This window comes from Pleurodeles waltl, chromosome 3_1 (genome assembly GCF_031143425.1).
Source record: "Pleurodeles waltl isolate 20211129_DDA chromosome 3_1, aPleWal1.hap1.20221129, whole genome shotgun sequence".
Classification (NCBI taxonomy): Eukaryota; Metazoa; Chordata; class Amphibia; order Caudata; family Salamandridae; genus Pleurodeles; species Pleurodeles waltl.
Window position 1 is genome coordinate 1112200479 of NC_090440.1, and position 18558 is coordinate 1112219036.

General features: G+C 47.9%; 1 protein-coding gene across 1 annotated transcript in view; it reads left to right on the top strand.

The window, feature by feature from the left end:
- Positions 1–349: 349 nt before the first annotated feature.
- The window catches only part of LOC138284996 (indolethylamine N-methyltransferase-like), a 94514-nt gene continuing 76305 nt past the window's right edge, over positions 350–18558 (top strand). Inside the window, exon 1 of the mRNA XM_069224396.1 lies at positions 350–595. Within this exon, the coding sequence (XP_069080497.1) occupies positions 457–595 (139 nt within the window). The 5' untranslated portion in view covers positions 350–456. The remainder of the gene's footprint in view (positions 596–18558) is intronic.

The following is an 18558-nucleotide window of genomic DNA, read 5'->3' on the forward strand; positions in this document are numbered from 1 at the left end:
ACACATGAAAGACCTTATTTGTACATATAAGATGAGCTTACAGGCACAAGAGCTTTCTTAGTAGGGTTAATTGTATTTATGGATGCTTTACAAAGACTGTGTGATTTAAATTATTTTAGAATCAAAAACAAAAACACACGGCTGGCCTGATCCGAACGAGCACTGTGGTAATAACAGGGTTTAACGATGTCACGGAAAAGAGTATTGGCTTTTTTTAAAGCCATTTCTGGCAAGAGATTTACAGTTCTGCTTCACGGCCAACTAACAAGTTAAACACATTACGCAATGAAACCTTAAAACGCCAAAGGGCTCATAACAAAAAAAAAAAGAACTCGAAAGTAATAAGAATGCCATTTTATAGCCTGCATGGAGATACACATTTAGAAGCAGGCACGAAAGATCAGAGCACCGCAATTCAAAAGGCACTCTGAATTCAAATTCAATTCTGACAACAAAATGGATTCTGGATTCAAACCTATGGATTTTGATCCAAAGGACTACTTGAACACTTATTACAGTGCAACTGCTGGTGGTTTCGGCGATGACAATTACTTAAAATTTATACTGGCAAATCTGCATAAGACGTTTTCTTCAGGCAAGTACCGTCATTTTTACTATGATCGTAGTATTTTAAGAGCATCAATTACAATGTTTTGAACGGTGGACTCCATGCAACGTTGAATTGACGTACATCCGTAGAGATGGCTATTGGTAGAGATGAACTGTTAAGCTGCATCACTAAGTAATATTTTTTCCCAGTAATGGGAAGTTTGCTACTGGACAGAAATTTACCACATAACCTGTGCCTTTTTTTCTACATTCTTAAGGCTATCTGAAACGTTTTGTTGAGCTATGAGGAGTTAGTCAAACTGGCCGAGAACGGTGCTCCGATTACGGCGTTTCCTTTACTAAAGCTGAGTTAAGGCACTCTGGGGAGCGTAATGACAGCATAGTTTTGGCTATGAATTAAAGACTGTAGTTGGTGAGCCTTCTCTGATGTTAGACCAGGCTGAATTTGCTTGTAGTACTTTTAAATTGTTTGACTCACCTTCTGGTTTAGTGACCAGGGAAAGAGCTACATCTTTGAATCTTTTGTCTGACAAGGTAACATTTTGTTCTAACCTCTCTTTTGAATCATTGACAGCAACCATTTTGTAGGGGTGGTGTGTTGTTCAAACACCTCAAACAGCTTTTCAGGGCGTTTTTTTTTACTTGCTTCATTTCCCCAATGACTGCAATTGCTTTGGACTCAAAGGTACGTTTTTTGAATATTTTCCCATTCCGGTTTATATTTCGAGGGTCCTTGGTATAAAGTTGTTTTGTCGCTTTCATGTTTTTTCTTGCCTTGTTAAGTTCTTTCGAAACCCACTCAGCTGGTATTGTGTTTAATATTGATTGCTGATATTTTTCGAAATCATCCTTCTTAGCAGGGTTACTTACTTAACGGAAAACATGTGATTAGCATTTAGCATGTTGTCGGTTTGGGTTGTATTTTCTACATTTCAGAGAAGTCAATGTTTCTGTGTTTACCTATTTCAACAGGGTGGATACAATAGCCACCTAGCCAAAGTACACATTCCAATAGCTTACTTGCTTACCCAAAACTTTAATACACTCTGGGGAATATTTCTGAGAGGCTAGCGCCATCGGAGCATCACTTTTTTTTAAAGTTCTGGGGGCACAAGCCTCTCAGTCATATCTATGAGGCCAAGTCGCTGCGTTGCCTTACTCTGCACCAGAGGGTGTTCCATGAGCATTGAAATGGGTTTTCCCAGGCAACATCCATGGATTTCAACACTGTCCCAAATTTACTCAATCACATAAACCAGGGGCAACTCGAAAACCTTTTACCTCCCCACAGCAGGCATAACAAGGGGAAATTGAAGGAAAGTGTCCTCTTTTTGGCATGTTATCCCCAATTACTGCCTTATGTTAGTGTGTTTTTGACTGTGTCACTGGGATCCTGCTAGCCAGGACCCCAGTGCTTATGGTTTATGGCATGCTTGTCAGTGTGTTTCACTGTTTTCTAAAAACTCACTGAAGTCCCGCTAATCAGAACTCCAGTGCTCATGCACTCTCTGTTTATAAATTTGCCACTATATACTAGTGACTCTGTATTTCACTTCAAATAGGCACACTGGACCCCCCATAATAAGTCCCTAGAATATGGTACAAAGGTACTCAGGGCATTGGGATTCCAGGGAATTGTTATGGGCTACAACATTTCTTTTGCCACCCATAAGGAGACCATACAAACACTTCTTCAGTACTGCCATTTCAGCCTGTGTGAAATAGTACATGCACTATTTCACAGCCATTTTCACTGCACCAGGTCACGTATAAGTCACCTATATGTCTAACCCGCAGACCCTGAAGGCTAGGTGCATAGTACCTGTTTGTGAGGGCACTCCTGCAATAGCAGAGGTGCCCCCACATCATCTAGGCCCATTTTCCCAGACTTCGTGAGTGCGGGGACGCCATTATAAGTGTGCACTACATATAGGTCAATACATATATGTAGCTTCACAATAGTAACTCCAAATATGGCCATGTAAGATGTCTAACAACTGGGAATTGCACCCGATACTGATTCCAGTATTGGTTGCAAATCCCATGAACTCTGGGGGCTCCACCATGGCCCCCCCAGTACTGGCATACCAGCCTTCTGAGGTTTCCACTGCAGCCCTAGCTGGTGCCACCTCACAGACAGGCTTCTGCCCTCCTAGGGCTTGAACAGCTCAATCCTACGAAGCAGAACTATGCATTTCCTTTAGGACAGGAGTGTTACACCCTCTCCCTTTGGAAATAGGTTTACAGGCATGGGAGGGGTATCCTCCCAGAGCCTCTGGAAATGCTCTGAAGGGCACAGATGGTGCCCTCCTTGCATAATCCGGTCTACACCGGTTCAGGGACCCCACTCCCTGCTCTGGCAAGAAACTGGACAAAGGAAAAGGGAGTGACCACTCCCCTGTCCATCACCACCCCAGGGGTGGTGCCCAGAGCTCCTCCAGAGTGTCCCTGGGTTCTGCCATCTTGTTTTCAGCCTGATCAGGGAACTCTGGGAGCATCTGAGTGGCCAGTGCCAGCAGGTGACGTCAGAGACCCCTACTGATAGGTGCTTACCTGGTTAGGTGACCAATCCCCCCTCTCAGGGCTATTTAGGGTCTCTCCTCTTGGTGTTTCTTCAGATTCGGATTGCAAGACTCTAGCAGGAATCCTCAGTGTCATTGTAGGAAAGTACCATATTGCCTGGAATGTTACCCCCATTTTTACTGCATGTATGTTGTTTTTGCCTGTGTCACTGGGATCCTGCTAGCCAGGACCCCAGTGCTCATAAAGTATGCCCTGTATGCGTTCCCTGTGTGGTGCCTAACTGTATCACTGAGGCTCTGCTAGCCAGAACCTGAGTGTTTATGCTCTCTCTGCTTTTAAAATTGTCACTGCAGGCTAGTGACTAATTTTACCAATTCTTCTTGGCACACTGGAACATCCTTATAATTCCCTAGTATATGGTACCTAGGTACCCAGGGTATTTGGGTTCCAGGAGATCCCTATGGGCTGCAGCATTTCTTTTTCCACCCATAGGGAGCTCAGACAATTCTTACACAGGACTGCCACTGAAGCCTGAGTGAAATAACATCGACGTTATTTCACAGCCATTTTACACTCCACTTAAGTAACTTATAAGTCACCTATATGTCCAACCCTCACTTAGTAAAGGTTAGGTGCAAAGTTACTTAGTGTGTGGGCACCCTGGCACTAGTGAAGGTGCCCCCACATTGTTCAGGACAAATTCCCCGGACTTTGTGAGCGCGGGGACACCATTACACGCGTGCACAGTGGTAACTCCGAACATGGCCATGTAACATGTCTAGGACCATTCTGGTATTGGGGGGACAATTCCATGCATCCCCAGGTCTCGAGCATAGAGCCCGGGTACTGCCAAACTAACTTTCCGGGGTTTTCTCTGCAGCTACCGCTGCTGCCAACCCACAGACAGGTTTCTGCCCCCTGGGGGCCTGGGCAGCCCAGTCCCAGGAAGGCAAAACAAAGGATTTCCTCTGAGAAAGGGTGTTACACCCTCTCCCTTTGGAAATAGGTGTGAAGGGCCTGGGAGGGGTATCCTCTCCTGGCCTCTGGAAATGCTTTGAAGGGCACAGATTGTGCCCTCCTTTCATAAGCCAGTCTACACCGGTTCAGGGATCCCCCCAGCCCTGCTCTGGCGCGAAACTGGACAAAGGAAAGGGGAGTGACCACTCCCCTGACCAGCACCTCCCAGGGAAGGTGCCCAGAGCTCCTCCAGTGTGTCCCAGACCTCTGCCATCTTGGATGCAGAGGTGTGAGAGCACAATGGACAGCTCTGAGTGGCCAGTGGCAGCAGGTGACGTCAGCGACCCCTTCTGATAGGTGCTTACCTTTCTCTGTAGCCAATCCTCCTCTGAGGGCTATTTAGGGTCTCTCCTGTGGTATCTCACCAGATAACGAATGCAAGAGCTCACCAGAGTTCCTCTACACTTCCCTCTTCGACTTCTGCCAAGGATCGACCGCTGACTGCTCCAGGACGCCTGCAAAACCGCAACAGAGTACCAAGAAGACTATCAGCTTCATTGTAGCGCCTCATCCTGACGGCTTTCTCAACTGTTTCCTGGTGGTGCATGCTCTGAGGGCTGTGTGCTTTCACCCCGCACTGGAAGCCAAGAAGAAATCTCCTGTGGGTTGACGGAATCTTCCCCTTGCCAATGCAGGCACCAAACTGCTGCATCACCGGTCCTCTGGGTCCCCTCTCATCCTGACGAGAGTGGTCCCTGGAACACAGGAGCTGGGTCCAAGGGTCCCCGACAGTCCAGTGGCCCTTCTGTCCAAATTTGGTGGAGGTAAGTCCTTGCCTCTCCACACCAGACAGTAATCCTGTGTGCTGTGTGAACTGCAGTTGCTCGGGCTTCTGTGCATTTTTGCAAAACTTCCTTCGTGCACTGCCTAGGCCAGATCCCCAGCACTCCGTCCTGCATTGCCCAACTCGCTGATTTGGACTCCGACTTCGTGGGACTCCCTTTTGTTGTGATGAGTTGACCGTTGTGCTCAGATCTTCTGAATGCCTGTTTAAGTACTTCTGTGGGTGCTGCCTGCTTTTCCATGGGCTCTCTGTATTGCTGAACCCCCGTTCTGTCTTCTCCTCCTAGGGGCGACCTCCTGGCCCTTCCTGGGGTCTGGCAGCATCCAAAACCTTCAGCCGTAACTCTTGCAGGTAGCAAGGCTTGTTTGTGATCTTTCTGCATGGAACAAATGCTGCATCCTCCAGCACACCGTGTTACATCTTCTGACCAAAGGAGAAGTTCCTGGCACCTTCTGTTGTTGCAGAATCTTTGGCTTCTTCCATCCGGAGGCAGCCCTTTTGCACCTTCATCCGGGGTTTAGTGGGTTCCTGCCCCCCCCCGGACACTTGCGTGACTCTTGGACTTGGTCCCCTTCCTTTGCAGGTCTTCAGGTCCAGGAATCCGTCTTCAGTGCTTTGCAGTCAGTTGTTGTCTTTGCAGAATCCCCTATCTCGACTTTACTGTCTTTCTGAGGTAGAAGGATAACTTTACTCCTACTATTCAGGGTCTTGGGGTGGGGTATCGTGGACACCCTTAGTGTTTTCTTAAGTCCCAGCGACCCTCTGCACACTACACTAGGCCTGGGGTCCATTCGTGGTTCGCATTCCACTTTTGGAGTATATGTTTTGTGTTGCCCTAAGGCCTATTTTTCCCTATTGCATTCTATTGTGTTCTACAGTGTTTGCACTACTTTTCTAACTGTTTACTTACCTGATTTTGGTTGTGTGTGTATATTGTGTGTATGATTACTTACCTCCTAAGGGAATATACCCTCTGAGATACTTTTGGCATATTGTCACTGAAATAAAGTACCTTTTTTTTAGTAACTCTGAGTATTGTGTTTTCTTATGATATAGTACTAAGTGATATAAGTGGTATAGTAGGAGCCTTGCATGTCTCTTAGTTCAGCCTAAGCTGCTCTGCTATAGCTACCTCTATCAGCCTAAGCTGCTAGGACACCTCTAATCTACTAATAAGGGATAACTGGACCTGGCACAAGGTGTAAGTACCACTAGGTACCCACTATAAGCCAGGCCAGCCTCCTACATTGGTGGTGCAGTGGTGGGATAAGTACTTGTAACTGCTTTACCACTTTGTCATTGGTGCTTTTCATAAGAAAAACATATACCAAATACTTCAAGATACATTGAACTAAACAGTTTAACTTTCCTTCTCTAAAACTTTCTACAAAGTTTCTGAAAAGTTTGAAAAAGTTTTTCTCTGTTCTTTAAAAAGTTCCAAAACCTTTTTTTCTCTCTGTCCTAAACCGTTTCTATCATGTCTGCAGTAGAGCTTACTCCCACAGTTGTCCCATCAACCTATGGGAATCTAAACTTTAAAAGTTTGAGGGGTCTCTTTATTGAAAGAGGTTTAGCAATTGGAAAGAATCCTACAAAATATCTTCTCCTTAGCCTTCTCCTAGAAAGTGACCAGAACCATTCTGGCCCATCTCAGGATCAGGATGTAGAGGAGGGGGTACCCAGTCAGACTCAGAGGAGTCCCCTGAGGCTGCTGGGGAGGGTTATTCCAAAGACCTGCCAGCTAACATGCCACCTAGTGACACTGGTAGTCGGAGGGGGGGGTCACACACTAGTAGGGCACCTTTCACACCTAAAGGCCAGGCTACTGGGGTCCAGCCAGTTAGGGGTAGGTCCGACTCTGCCAATTCCCACCTTTCTTCTGTATCTCACAATTCCCAAGCCTCCCACACTGAGGATAACTTAATGGAAAGGGAACTCAGAAAGCTGAGGTTGGAAGAGGCCAGGATGAAGCTTAAACAGCAGCAGCTGGCCTTAGACAGGGAATCTCTGGATGTGGAAAAGGAACGGCAGAGGTTGGGTTAGTTCCCCATAGTGGCAGCAGCAGTGTTTTTGATAGCAATGCTGTTAGATAGCAAGATTCCAGAAACCTGCATAAGATAGTCTCCCCTTACAAAGAGGGGGATGACATTAACAAGTGTTTTGCTGCACTTGAGAGGGCCTGTATTGTACTGTTGGTCCCTCAAAGGCAGTGGGCTGCTATCTTGTGGCTATTTTTCACTGGTAAGGGTAGGGATAGGCTCGTTACTGTCAGAGAAAGTGATCCTAATAAGTAAAAAGTTTTGAAGGATGCACTCTTGGATGGATTTGGCTTAACCACTGAACAATACAGGATTACGTTCAGAGATACCAGGAAAGAGTCCTCTCAAGACTGGACAGACTTTGTAGACTGTTCAGTCAAGGCCTTGGAGGGTTGGTTACATGGCAGTAATGTGACTGACTACAAAAGCCTGTATAATCTAATCCTGAGAGAGCATATTTTGAACAATTGTGTCTCTGATTTGTTGCACAAGTACTTGGTAGACTCAGATCTGACTTCTCCCCAAGAATTGGGATAGAAAGCAAACAAATGGGTAAGAACAGGAGTGATCAGAAAAGTTCATACAGGAGGTGACAAGGCTGGCAAGAAGAAGGATGGTAAGTCTTCTGTCAAGGGTGGGGACAATGATAAAAAACATTCTGAGTCTTCATCAGGCCCACAAAAATCCTCTGGAGGTGGTGGGTCCAAATCCTCTTCTAACAATCAGAAAAAACATTGGTGTTATTTATGTAAAGTAAAAGGCCATTGGGCAAGTGATTCCACTTGTCCAAAGAAAAACACAAAACCTCCCACCACCACAACCCCAACAGTAGATTCTAGTGCCCCTAGTAATAGCAGTGGTGGTGGGAAGTCTACTACAAATAGCCAATCCAAGGGTGTAGCTGGGCTCACTATTGGTAGTGTAGTTGTTGTGGTTGGTCTTGGTAGAGAGACCACAGAGGCTGTTTTAGTCTCTGATGGTGGCATTGACTTTGCCACCTTGGTTGCTTGTCCCCTTAGTATGGGTAAGTACAAGCAACTACCCCTAATCAACCGTGTTGAGGTTGAGGCCTACAGGGACTCAGGAGCCAGTGTAACTATGGTGATAGAGAAACTGGTTCACCCTGATCAACACCTACTTGGTCAGCAGTACCAAGTGACTGATGCTCATAACAACACACTTAGCCACCCCATGGCTGTTGTGAATCTCAACTGGGGGGGTTACTGGTCCAAAGAAAGTTGTGGTAGCCACTGAATTACCTGTAGATTGCTTACTAGGGAATGATTTGGAGACATCAGATTGGGCTGAAGTGGAGTTGGAGGCTCATGCAGCAATGCTGGGCATTCCCGGGGATATTTTTGCTTTAACAAGGGTTCAGGCCGAAAAGCAAAAAGGAAAGGGAAACTTGGATCCTGGAACAATGGACCAAGTGCTCCCAAAAGCTAGGGGTAGGAAGGGTAAATCCTTGCCCACTATCCCTCCCTCACCGGAAGATTCCCCCTTTGAGGAAGAGGAATCCTCTCCCTGTGCAGAACCTACACCAGATGACCTGCCAGCAGACACTGCTGAGCTTTTGGGTGGAGGGGGGCCTGCTAGTGAAGAGCTGAGTATGGGTGGCCCAGCAGACCTGTCCCACACTAGAGTGTTTGAAATAGCAAGCTGCCAAACAGCAGAATGGGGATGTCAGTGATAGCCATAAGGTGTATTGGGAAGAAAACCACCTGTGTACTGAGTCAAGGGACCCTAAACCTGGAGCTGCCAGGAGATTGGTTATCCCCTTGCAATACAAAGAGTTTTTTCTTACCTTGGCACATGACATTCTTCTGGCTAGGCATTTGGGCCACAGTAAAACTTGGGACAGGCTTGTTCCCCTGTTTCACTGGCCTCATATGTCAGAGGACACAAAGGAGTTGTGTCGCTCTCGTGTGACCTGCCAAGCCAGTAGCAAGAGTGATGGCACTCCAAAGGCCCCCTTAATTCCACTTCCTGTGATTGGGGTGCCCTTTGAAAGGGTAGGGTTTGACATAGTTGGCCCCCTTGACCCTCCAACAGCTTCAGGCAATAGGTTTATCCTGGTGATAGTGGACCATGCCACTAGGTTCCCTGAAGCCATCCTCTTAAGAACCACTACAGCTCCTGCAGTGGCAAAGGCCCTCCTGGGAATATTTTCCAGAGTGGGCTTCCCTAAGGAAGTAGTGTCAGACAGAGGTAGTAAGTTCATGTCTGCATACCTCAAGGCAATGTGGAAGGAGCGTGGTGTAACATACAAGTTCACTGCTCCTTATCATCCACAAACAAATGGTCTGGTTGAGAGGTTTACTAAAACTCTCAAAGCTAAGATAATGGGACTCCCTGAAAAACTCAGAAGGAGATGGGATGTCCTGTTACCTTGCCTCCTTTTTGCTACGGGGAGGTACCCCAAAAAGGAGTGGGCTTTAGCCCCTTTGAACTCTGTAGGAGCCTGGCCTGGCTTGTAGTGGGTACCAGAGGTACTTACACCTTGTGCCATGTCCCGTTATCCCTTATTAGTGTAGAAGACGTGTTTCTAGCAACTTAGACTGATAGAAGGTAGCTATGGCAAAGCAGCTTAGGCTGAACTAGGAGACATGTAAAGCTCCTACTAGACCACTTATATCATATGCACAATATCATAAGAAAACACAATACACAGAGTTACTAAAAATAAAGGTACTTTATTTTTATGACTATATGCCAAAAGTATCTCAGTGAGTACCCTCAGTAAGAGGATAAGATATATACACAAGTTATATGTACACAAACCAAAATTAGGTAAGTAATAGCAAGAAAAGTAATGCAAACAGTGTAGAATTACAATAGGTTGCAATAGGAGCACATAGGTATGGGGCAACACAAACTATATACTCCAAAAGTGGAATGTGAACCACGAATGGACCCCAAACCTATGTGAGCTTGTAGAGGGTCGCTGGGACTGTAAGAAAGCAGTGAGGGTTAGAAAAATACCCCACCCCAAGACCCTGGAAAGTAGGTATAAAGTGCACCTACTACCCCCAGAGAGCACAGAAGTTGTGATAGGGGGATTCTGCCGGAAGAACAAACACTAGCAATGCAACAACAGTGGATTTCCGGACCTGAGTACCTGTAAGACAAGGGGACTAAGTCCAATAGTCGCAACAGTCGAGAGTGGGCAGGAGCTCAGGAAATGCCACCTGAAGATGCAAGGAAGCTGCCGCCGGGTAGAAGAAATTTGGAGTTCTGCAAGAAAGAAGAGGACTAGGGACTTCTCCTTTGGAAAATGGATGTCCACGTTGTGATGAAGCTTTCAGATGTGTTCCCACGCAGAAAGACAGCAAACAAGCCTTTCTAGCTGCAAGGGTTGTGGTAGAGGTTTTTGGGTGTTGCTGTGGCCCAGGAGGGACCAGGGTCTCGGCACTTGGAGGAGGAAACAGAGGGGGCACCCAGCAACTCATGGAGCCCTCACAGAAGCAGGCAGCACCCGCAGAAGTACCCAAACAGGCACTTAGAAGAAAAGTAAACCGGAGTCCATGCGAAGTCACAAAAGGGAGTCCCACTACGTCGGAAGACAACTCAGAAGGTTGTGCACTGCAGGATGGAGTGCTGGGGATCCTGGCTTGGCTGCGCACAACAGGAATCCTGGAAGAGTGCACAGGAGCCGGAGCAGCTGCAAATCACGCGGTACACAGCTTTGCAGTCTAGCGTGGGGAGGCAAGGACTTACCTCCACCAAACTTGGACTGAAGAATCACTGGACTGTGGGAGTCACTTGGACAGAGTTGCGGTGTTCCAGGGACCACGCTCGTCAGAATGAGAGGGGACCCAGAGGACCAGTGTTGCAGTCTTTTGGTGCCTGCATTAGCAGGGTGAAGATTCCGTCGACCCACAGGTGATTTCTTCGGAGCTTCTGGTGCAAGGTGAAGGCAGGCTACCCCCAGAGCATGCACACCTGGAAACAGTCGAGAATGCCAGCAGGATTAGGCGCTACAATTGCAGGCGTCCTGAGCAGTCAGCGGTCGATCCTTTGGTAGAAGGTGAAGAGGGAGATGCAGAGGGGAACTCTTGTGAAGAATTCCCCAAAGCAGAGACCCTAAATAGCCAGAAAAGGAGGTTTGGCTACCAGGTTAGGAGGATTGGCTACTAAGAGAGGTAAGAGCCTATCAGAAGGAGCCTCTGATGTCACATGCTGGCACTGGCCACTCAGAGCAGTCCAGTGTGCCCCCAACATCTCTGTTTCCAAGATGGCAGCGGTCTGGGACACACTGGAGGAGCTCTGGGCACCTCCCCTGGGAGGTGCAGGTCAGGGGAGTGGTCACTCCCCTTTCCTTTGTCCAGTTTCGCGCCAGAGCAGGGCTGGGGGATCCCTGAACCGGTGTAGGCTGGCTTATGCAGAGATGGGCACCATCTGTGCCCATCAAAGCATTTCCAGAGACTGGGGGAGGCTACTCCTCCCCAGCCCTTCACACCTATTTCCAAAGGGAGAGGGTGTAACAACCTCTCTCAGAGGAAATCCTTTATTCTGTCTTCCTGGGACTGGGCTGCCCAGACCCCAGGGGGGGCAGAAACCTGTCTGAGGGGTTGGCAGCAGCAGCAGTAGCTGCAGTGGAGACCCCGGAAAGGCAGTTTGGCAGTACCCGGGTACTGTGCTAGAGACCCGGGGGATCATGGAATTGTCCCCCCAATACCAGAATGGTATTGGGGTGACAATTCCATGATCCTATACATGTTACATGGCCATGTTCGGAGTTACCATTGTGACGCTACATATAGGTAGTGACCCACGTGTAATGGTGTCCACACACTCACAAAGTCTGGAGAATTTGCCCTGAACAATTTGGGGACACCTTGGCTAGTGGAGGTGCCAAGAGCTCCTCCTGTGTGTCCCAGACCTCTGCCATCTTGGATTCAGAGGTGTTGGGACACAATGGACTGCTCTGAGTGGCCAGTGCCAGCAGGTGACGTCAGAGACCCCTCCTGATAGGTGCTTACCTTTTTCAGTAGTCAAGCCTCCTTTCTTAGTTGCCAAACCTCCTTTTTTGGCTATTTAGGGTCTCTCCTCTGGGCTATTCCTCAGTAACGAATGCAAGAGCTCACCAGAGTTCCTCTTCACTTCCCTCTTCGACTTCTGCCAAGGATCGACCGCTGACTGCTCCAGGACACCTGCAAAACCGCAACAAAGTAGCAAGACGACTACCAGCAACATTGTAGCGCCTCGTCCTGCCGGCTTTCTTGACTGTTTCATGGTGGTGCATGCTCTTAGGGCTGTCTGCCTTCACCCTGCACTGGAAGCCAAGAAGAAATCTCCCTTGGGTCGAAGGAATCTTCCCCCTGTCTACGCAGGCACCAAACTTCTGCATCACTGGTCCTTTGGGTCCCCTCTCATCCTGACGAGCATGGTCCCTTGAACACAGGAGCTGGGTCCAAGTGTCTCCCACAGTCCAGTGGCCCTTCTGTCCAAAGTTGGTGGAGGTAAGTCCTTGCCTCCCTACGCCAGACAGCAAACCTGTGTACTGAGTTATTTGCATCTGCTCCGGCTTATGTGCTTTTTTCCAAGGATTCCTTTGTGCACAGCCTAGCCTGGGTCCCCAGCACTGCGTCCTGCGTTGCCCAACTCACTGAGTTGGACTCCGACGTCGGGGGACCCTCCTTTGTGACTCTAAGTCGACAGCTGTCCTCAGTTCTTCTAAGTGCCTGTTCCGGTACTTCTGCAGGTGCTGTCTGCTTCTGCGGGGGTTCTCTGAGTTGCTGAGTGCCCCCTCTGTCTCTTCCTCCAAGGAGCGACATCCTGGTCCTTTGTGGTCCCCAGCAGCACCCAAAAACCTCACCCGCGACTCTTGCAGCTAGCAAGGCTTGTTTGCAGTATTTCTGCCTGGAAACACTTCTGCAACCTCCAGCACACCGTGGGACATGTAGGAGCTTTTCATGTCTCCTAGTTCAGCCTAAACGGCTCTGCTATAGCTACCTCTATCAGCCTAAGCTGCTAGAGCACATCTAATCTACTAATAAGGGATAACTGGACCTGGCACAAGGTGTAAGTACTACTAGGTACCCACTATAAGGCAGGCCAGCCTCCTACAGTCCTTTACTTCATCTTCTACAGACGGATCAATAGCTGACTGCTACAGGAACTCTACAAAACTGTAACAAAGAAGCTAAGACGACTTCTGCAACCTTGTAACTTCAGCTCCTGCCAGCAACTGCAACAGTTTCCAGGTCGTGCATCTTCCAAGGACTGCCTGTCGTCAGCCTGCACCAGAAGAACAGAAGGAATCTCTTGTTGAGTGACAGAGTCACTTCCCTGCTTGAGCAGGCACCTCTCCGCAGCGACGACCGTTGGTTTGGTTCCCCTATCCAAACGACAGGCGTGGATCCAGTGATACCGGTGGTGGACTAAAGTGATTCCTCCATTCCCAACGTCCAGCTGTCCAATTTTGGTGGTGGTAAGAGCTTGCCCCCCCACGCAAGTCAGTACCCCGTGCACCACGTACTTGCAGTTGCCAAGGCTTGTGTGTGACCTTCCCAGAAGTTCTTCATGCACAGTACAGCTTAGGCCCCCAGCACTCCATCCTGCGATGCACAGTTCCTGAGTGGTTCTCTGGTGGCGTGGGAATCCTTTGTGTTGTGCTGCATGGGCCTCCATTTGCACCTTCTTTGTCCCCAACGCAGTGGGACTCCTGTGAGTGCTGCCTGGTCTTCTGAGAGCCTTCTGAGTTGCTAGGAGCCCCCTTTGTTGCCCTCCTTGGTAGAGGCCACCAGGTCCGGGCAGCAACATTTTCCGCTAACCGTATGCTTTGCGTTTACCAAGGCTTGTTGGCGGAATCCAGAGATGCAAACCAGACTACATTCATCCTTCTGGCGTGGGACTTCTTCTGCGCCAACCAGCAACCTGCATCTGTCTTCTTTGGTGCAATATAGACTTTGTCTTCTCACCAGTGGTTCCACTTTTGCTCCTTCATCCGGGTTAGCAGGGGCTCCTCTTCTCCCTGGACTCTTCAGTGCTTCTTGGACTTGGTCCCCTTCTTCCACAGGTCTTCAGGTTCAGGAATCCATCATTGGTGTCTTGCAGTATCTTCTGGTTCTTGCATTATCTTCTATCACAACTTCTAGTGTGTTTTAGGAAACTTGCTGTGTTTTACTCCTGCTTTCAAGGGCTCTCGGATGGGGTATGTACTTGCCTTTGGTGTTTTCTTACACACCCAGCATCCCTCTACACACTACACTTGCCTAGGTGGGAAACCGGCTTTCGCATTACACTATTTTGGTATAAGGTTTGTGTTCCCCCTAGGCCCATTGCAACCTATGGTGTTTTTCACTATTTGCACTAATTTCCTACTGTGTACTTACCTGTTTCTGGTTACTAGTGTATATATTGTGTGATTTACTTACCTCTTAAGGGAGTATAGCCTACAAAGTATTTTTGGCATTGTGTCACTAAAATAAATTAACTTTATTTTTGGTAACACTAAGTATTGTCTTTCTTGTGTGTAAGTGCTGTGTGACTACAGTAGTATTGCAAGAGCTTTGCATGTCTTGTAGTTTAGTCTTGGCTGCTCTGCCTACAACTACCTCTAGACAGCCTGGCTTTTAGACACACTGACTACATTTAACTGATAAGGGATAACTGGTCGCAGTATAAGGTGTAAGTACCTTTGGTACCCACTACAAACCAGGCCAGCCTCCTACAGAAATATTTTCATTTCTCCTCGTTTTTTCCTCTTTCTTTGTGCTGCATTCTGCAGAACACACAGAAAGAGGAAATCACCTCTCAGGTTTGATTTTGTGCAGGAAGATAATCCTTCCTGCTCAAAAACAATCCTGCATGCAACACAGGCACCCTTGCACCATGGTACATGGGTGCCTGCTTTCACACGAGACAGCCAATTATATACCAGCGTGGGGGAAAGGATGGAAATGCACAGTATTTCATAAATAAGGTGCATTCATATCCTTTCACATTGATGTAGGGCAACACACCAAGAAGGCTTGCGGCCCTGCCCTACATCAATTCCCCATAAAGATGGACCTCTGTTTTCAGTTCTCCACCCAGCAACATCACAAAATAAAAAGATGGCGAAAGAGTTGAAACTTTTCAAACACTTACCCCACTCACAGGTCTGGGTTCAATGCATTGTTTTTTTGCTTACCACATCACCCCCGTTTGGACCCAGCCATATGTAAATCAGTCTTGACTTTGCACCCCATAAAAACAGTCTCTCCCAAACTGCCATGGCAAGTTTTCTCTGGACTGAAGAAAAGCATCCTGGGGCTGGTTTCGGGGTATCACCCCTGATCAACCAGGCTAGCTTGAAACAAGTAGCCCAGCGCACAAGGGGCCCACGTCTGGGCATAACCTAGTTACTTAGGGTGCACATAGCAGCATCACAAAATAAAATGATGGACAGAGTGTTGAAACTTTTCAAACACTCACCCTCAGGCACAGATCTGGGTTTAATCCACCATTATTTTGCTCCCTACGTCATCCCAGTTTGGGCTCATCCATATGCAAATCAGTCTTGACCCTGCTTCTCATGGGAGAAGTTCATCCGGAACTGCCAAGCCAGATCCTCCCTGGACCACAAACAAGCATCCTGGGACTAGTTTTGGGGTATCAGCTCTCATCAGCCAGTCTAGCTTGAATCCAGTGGTGCAGTGCACAAGGAGCCCATGTCTGGGAATAATCTAGCCACTTAGGGTGCACATAGCAGAATCACAAAGTTAAATGATGTACGGAGTGTTGAAACTTTTCAAATACTCACCCCTAGTCCCAGTTCTGGGTTTAATCCATTGGGTTTTTGCTCACCACGTCACCCCAGTTTGGAACCAGCCATATGCAAACTGTCTTGACTTTCTACTCATGTGAACAGTCCATCCCAAACTGCCAAGCCATGTCCTCCCTGGACCACAAACAAGCACCCTAGGAACGGTTTCGGGGTATCACCTCTCAGCAGCCAGGATAGCTTCAATTCTGTTGTGGAACGAGGAAGGGACCCACGTATGGGCATTCCCTAGCCTCTTAGGGGACACATAGCAATGTCACAAAATAAAATTACAGACTGTTCCCATGGGGAGCACGGTCAAGACTGGTTTGCAAATGCTAGGTCTAAACTGTGGTGACATGATGAGCAAAATGACAATCGAATAAACCCAGATCTGTGCCTGGCAGTGAGTGTTTGAAAAGTTTCAACACTCTGACCATCATTTTACTTTATGATGTTGCTGTGTGCACTCTAAGGGCAATTTGCGAGTCGCAATTCAAAATGCAGGATGGTGTACCTGACACCATCTGTGATTCGCAAGGAGGTCGCAAAGGCCCACCTCATTAATATTAATGAGGTGGGTCGCAATTTGCCAGGTAACCAGGTTACCGACTCACAAAACAGGAATAGGGCATCGCGATGTGGGTAATGCACGTCGCAACAGCGAAAATCACTGTTTGCGATGCGTAAAACCGTTGCTACATCTGGCCCTAAGTGTCTAGGGTATGCCCAGGCATGAGTCCCTGGCTCACTGCTCCACTGGATTCAAACTAGCCGAGCTGATGAGGAGCGATACCCAGAAATTGGTCCCAGGATGCTTGTTTCTGGTACAGTGAGGAATGCAAAAAATATAGGTGATGGACTGAATGCTGAACAATGTCTAACATTCAACCCCACTACAGAGAGCTGGGCCTAAATCCATCGTTTTTTTGCCGCCCTAGCCATACCAGTTTGGACCCAGCCATATGCAAATCAATCTTGACCCTGTTCCCCATGGGGACAGTCCAGCCCGAACTGCCAGGCCAGATCTTCCCTGGACTGGAAACGAGCATCCTGGGACCAGTTTTGGGGTTTCACCCCTCATCAGCCAGGCTAGCTTGAATCCAGTAGCAAGGGAAGCACGGGACCCACGTCTGGGCATACAGTTCCCACTTAGGGCAACAAATGCAAAAAGAATAAGTGAGGGACGGAACGCTGAACAATGTCTGACATTCACCCCCAGTACAAATATCTGGGCCTAAATCCATTGTTTTTTTGCTGCCCATGCCATTCCAGTTTGGACCCAGCCATATGCAAATCAGTCTTGAACCTGTTCCACATGGGAACTGTCCAGCCCGAATTGCTAGGCCAGGTCTTCCCTGGACTAGAAACAAGCATCCTGGGACCGGTTTTGGGGATTCACCCTTCATCAGCCAGGCTAGCTTGAATCCAGTGGCATGGGAAGCACTGGACCCACGTCTGTGCATACCCTTCCCACTTAGGGAAACAAATGCAAAAAGAATAAGTGATGGGCGGAATGCCGAACAATGTCTAACATTCACCCCCACTACAGAGATCTGGGCCTAAATCCATTGTTTTTTTGCTGCCCTAGCCATACCAGTTTGGACCCAGCCATATGTAAATCAATCTTGACCCTGTTCCCCATGGGAACAGTCCAGCCCGCAAAGCCAGACCAGGTCTTCCCTGGACTGGAAACAAGCATCCTGGGATCGGTTTCGGGGTTTCAGCCTTCATCAGCCAGGCTAGCTTGAATACAGTGGCATGGGAAGCACTGGACCCACGTCTGGGCATACCCTTCCCTGTTAGGGTGACAAATGCAAAAAGAATAAGTGATGGACGGAATGCTGAACAATGTCTAACATTCACCCCCAGTACAGAGATCTAGGACTAAATCCGGTCCCAGGATGCTTGTTTCCGGTCCAGTGAGGACCTGGCTTGGCAGTTCGAGCTGGACTGTTCCCATGAGGAACAGGGTCAAGACTGATTTGCATATGGCTGGGTCCAAACTGGGGTGGCATTGTGAGCAAAAGAACGATGGATTAAACCCAGATCTGCGACTGGGGGTGACTGTTTGCATTGTTCAGCACTCCGTCGATCTTCCTTTTGTGTTGGTAAAGTTGCCCTAAGTGGGAAGGGTATGCCCAGACGTGGGTCCCTTGCTCACTGTGGCAGTGGATTCAAGCTAGCTTGGCTGATGAAAGGTGAAACCAGTCCCAGGATGCTTGTTTCCAGTCCAGTGAGGACCTGGCTTGGTTGTTCGGCCTGCACTGTCCTCATGAGGAACAGGTTCAAGACTGATTTGCATATGGTTGGGTCCAAACTGGGGTGGCATGGTGAGTAAAAGAATGATGGTCTACAACTGGGGGAGAGTGTTTGCATTGTTCAGCACTCCGTCCATCATCCTTTTCTGATACAGTGAGGACCTGATTTATCATTTTGGGATGGGCTGCCCCTAAGGGGAGTAGAGGCAAGATGAATTTGCATATGACTATATTGTAACTGGGATGACATACCAAGCAAAAGAATGATGGAATAAACCCAGATATCTGACTGGGGGTGAGTGTTTGAAAAGTTTGAACGCTCCTTCCATCATTTTATTTTGTGATGTTTTCAATTCTCTACTACCATAGATAATCTTGTTCAACAACTTATTTAACATGACAGAAAAGTATAATATAGCTCTGTATCACTATAACATAAATAGTTTCTGTCAGATGTTCTGGTCATGCAGTGATGTCCTCAGAAACAGTTACAGCGAATGGTTGACGAGCTTTTGGGCAATGAACGGAAAAACACACCAAGTATAGGAGGACTTTTCTTACTCGTAGTGCATTCTGTCAATCCACACGTCATGCACCACACTTCTGCATGACAGC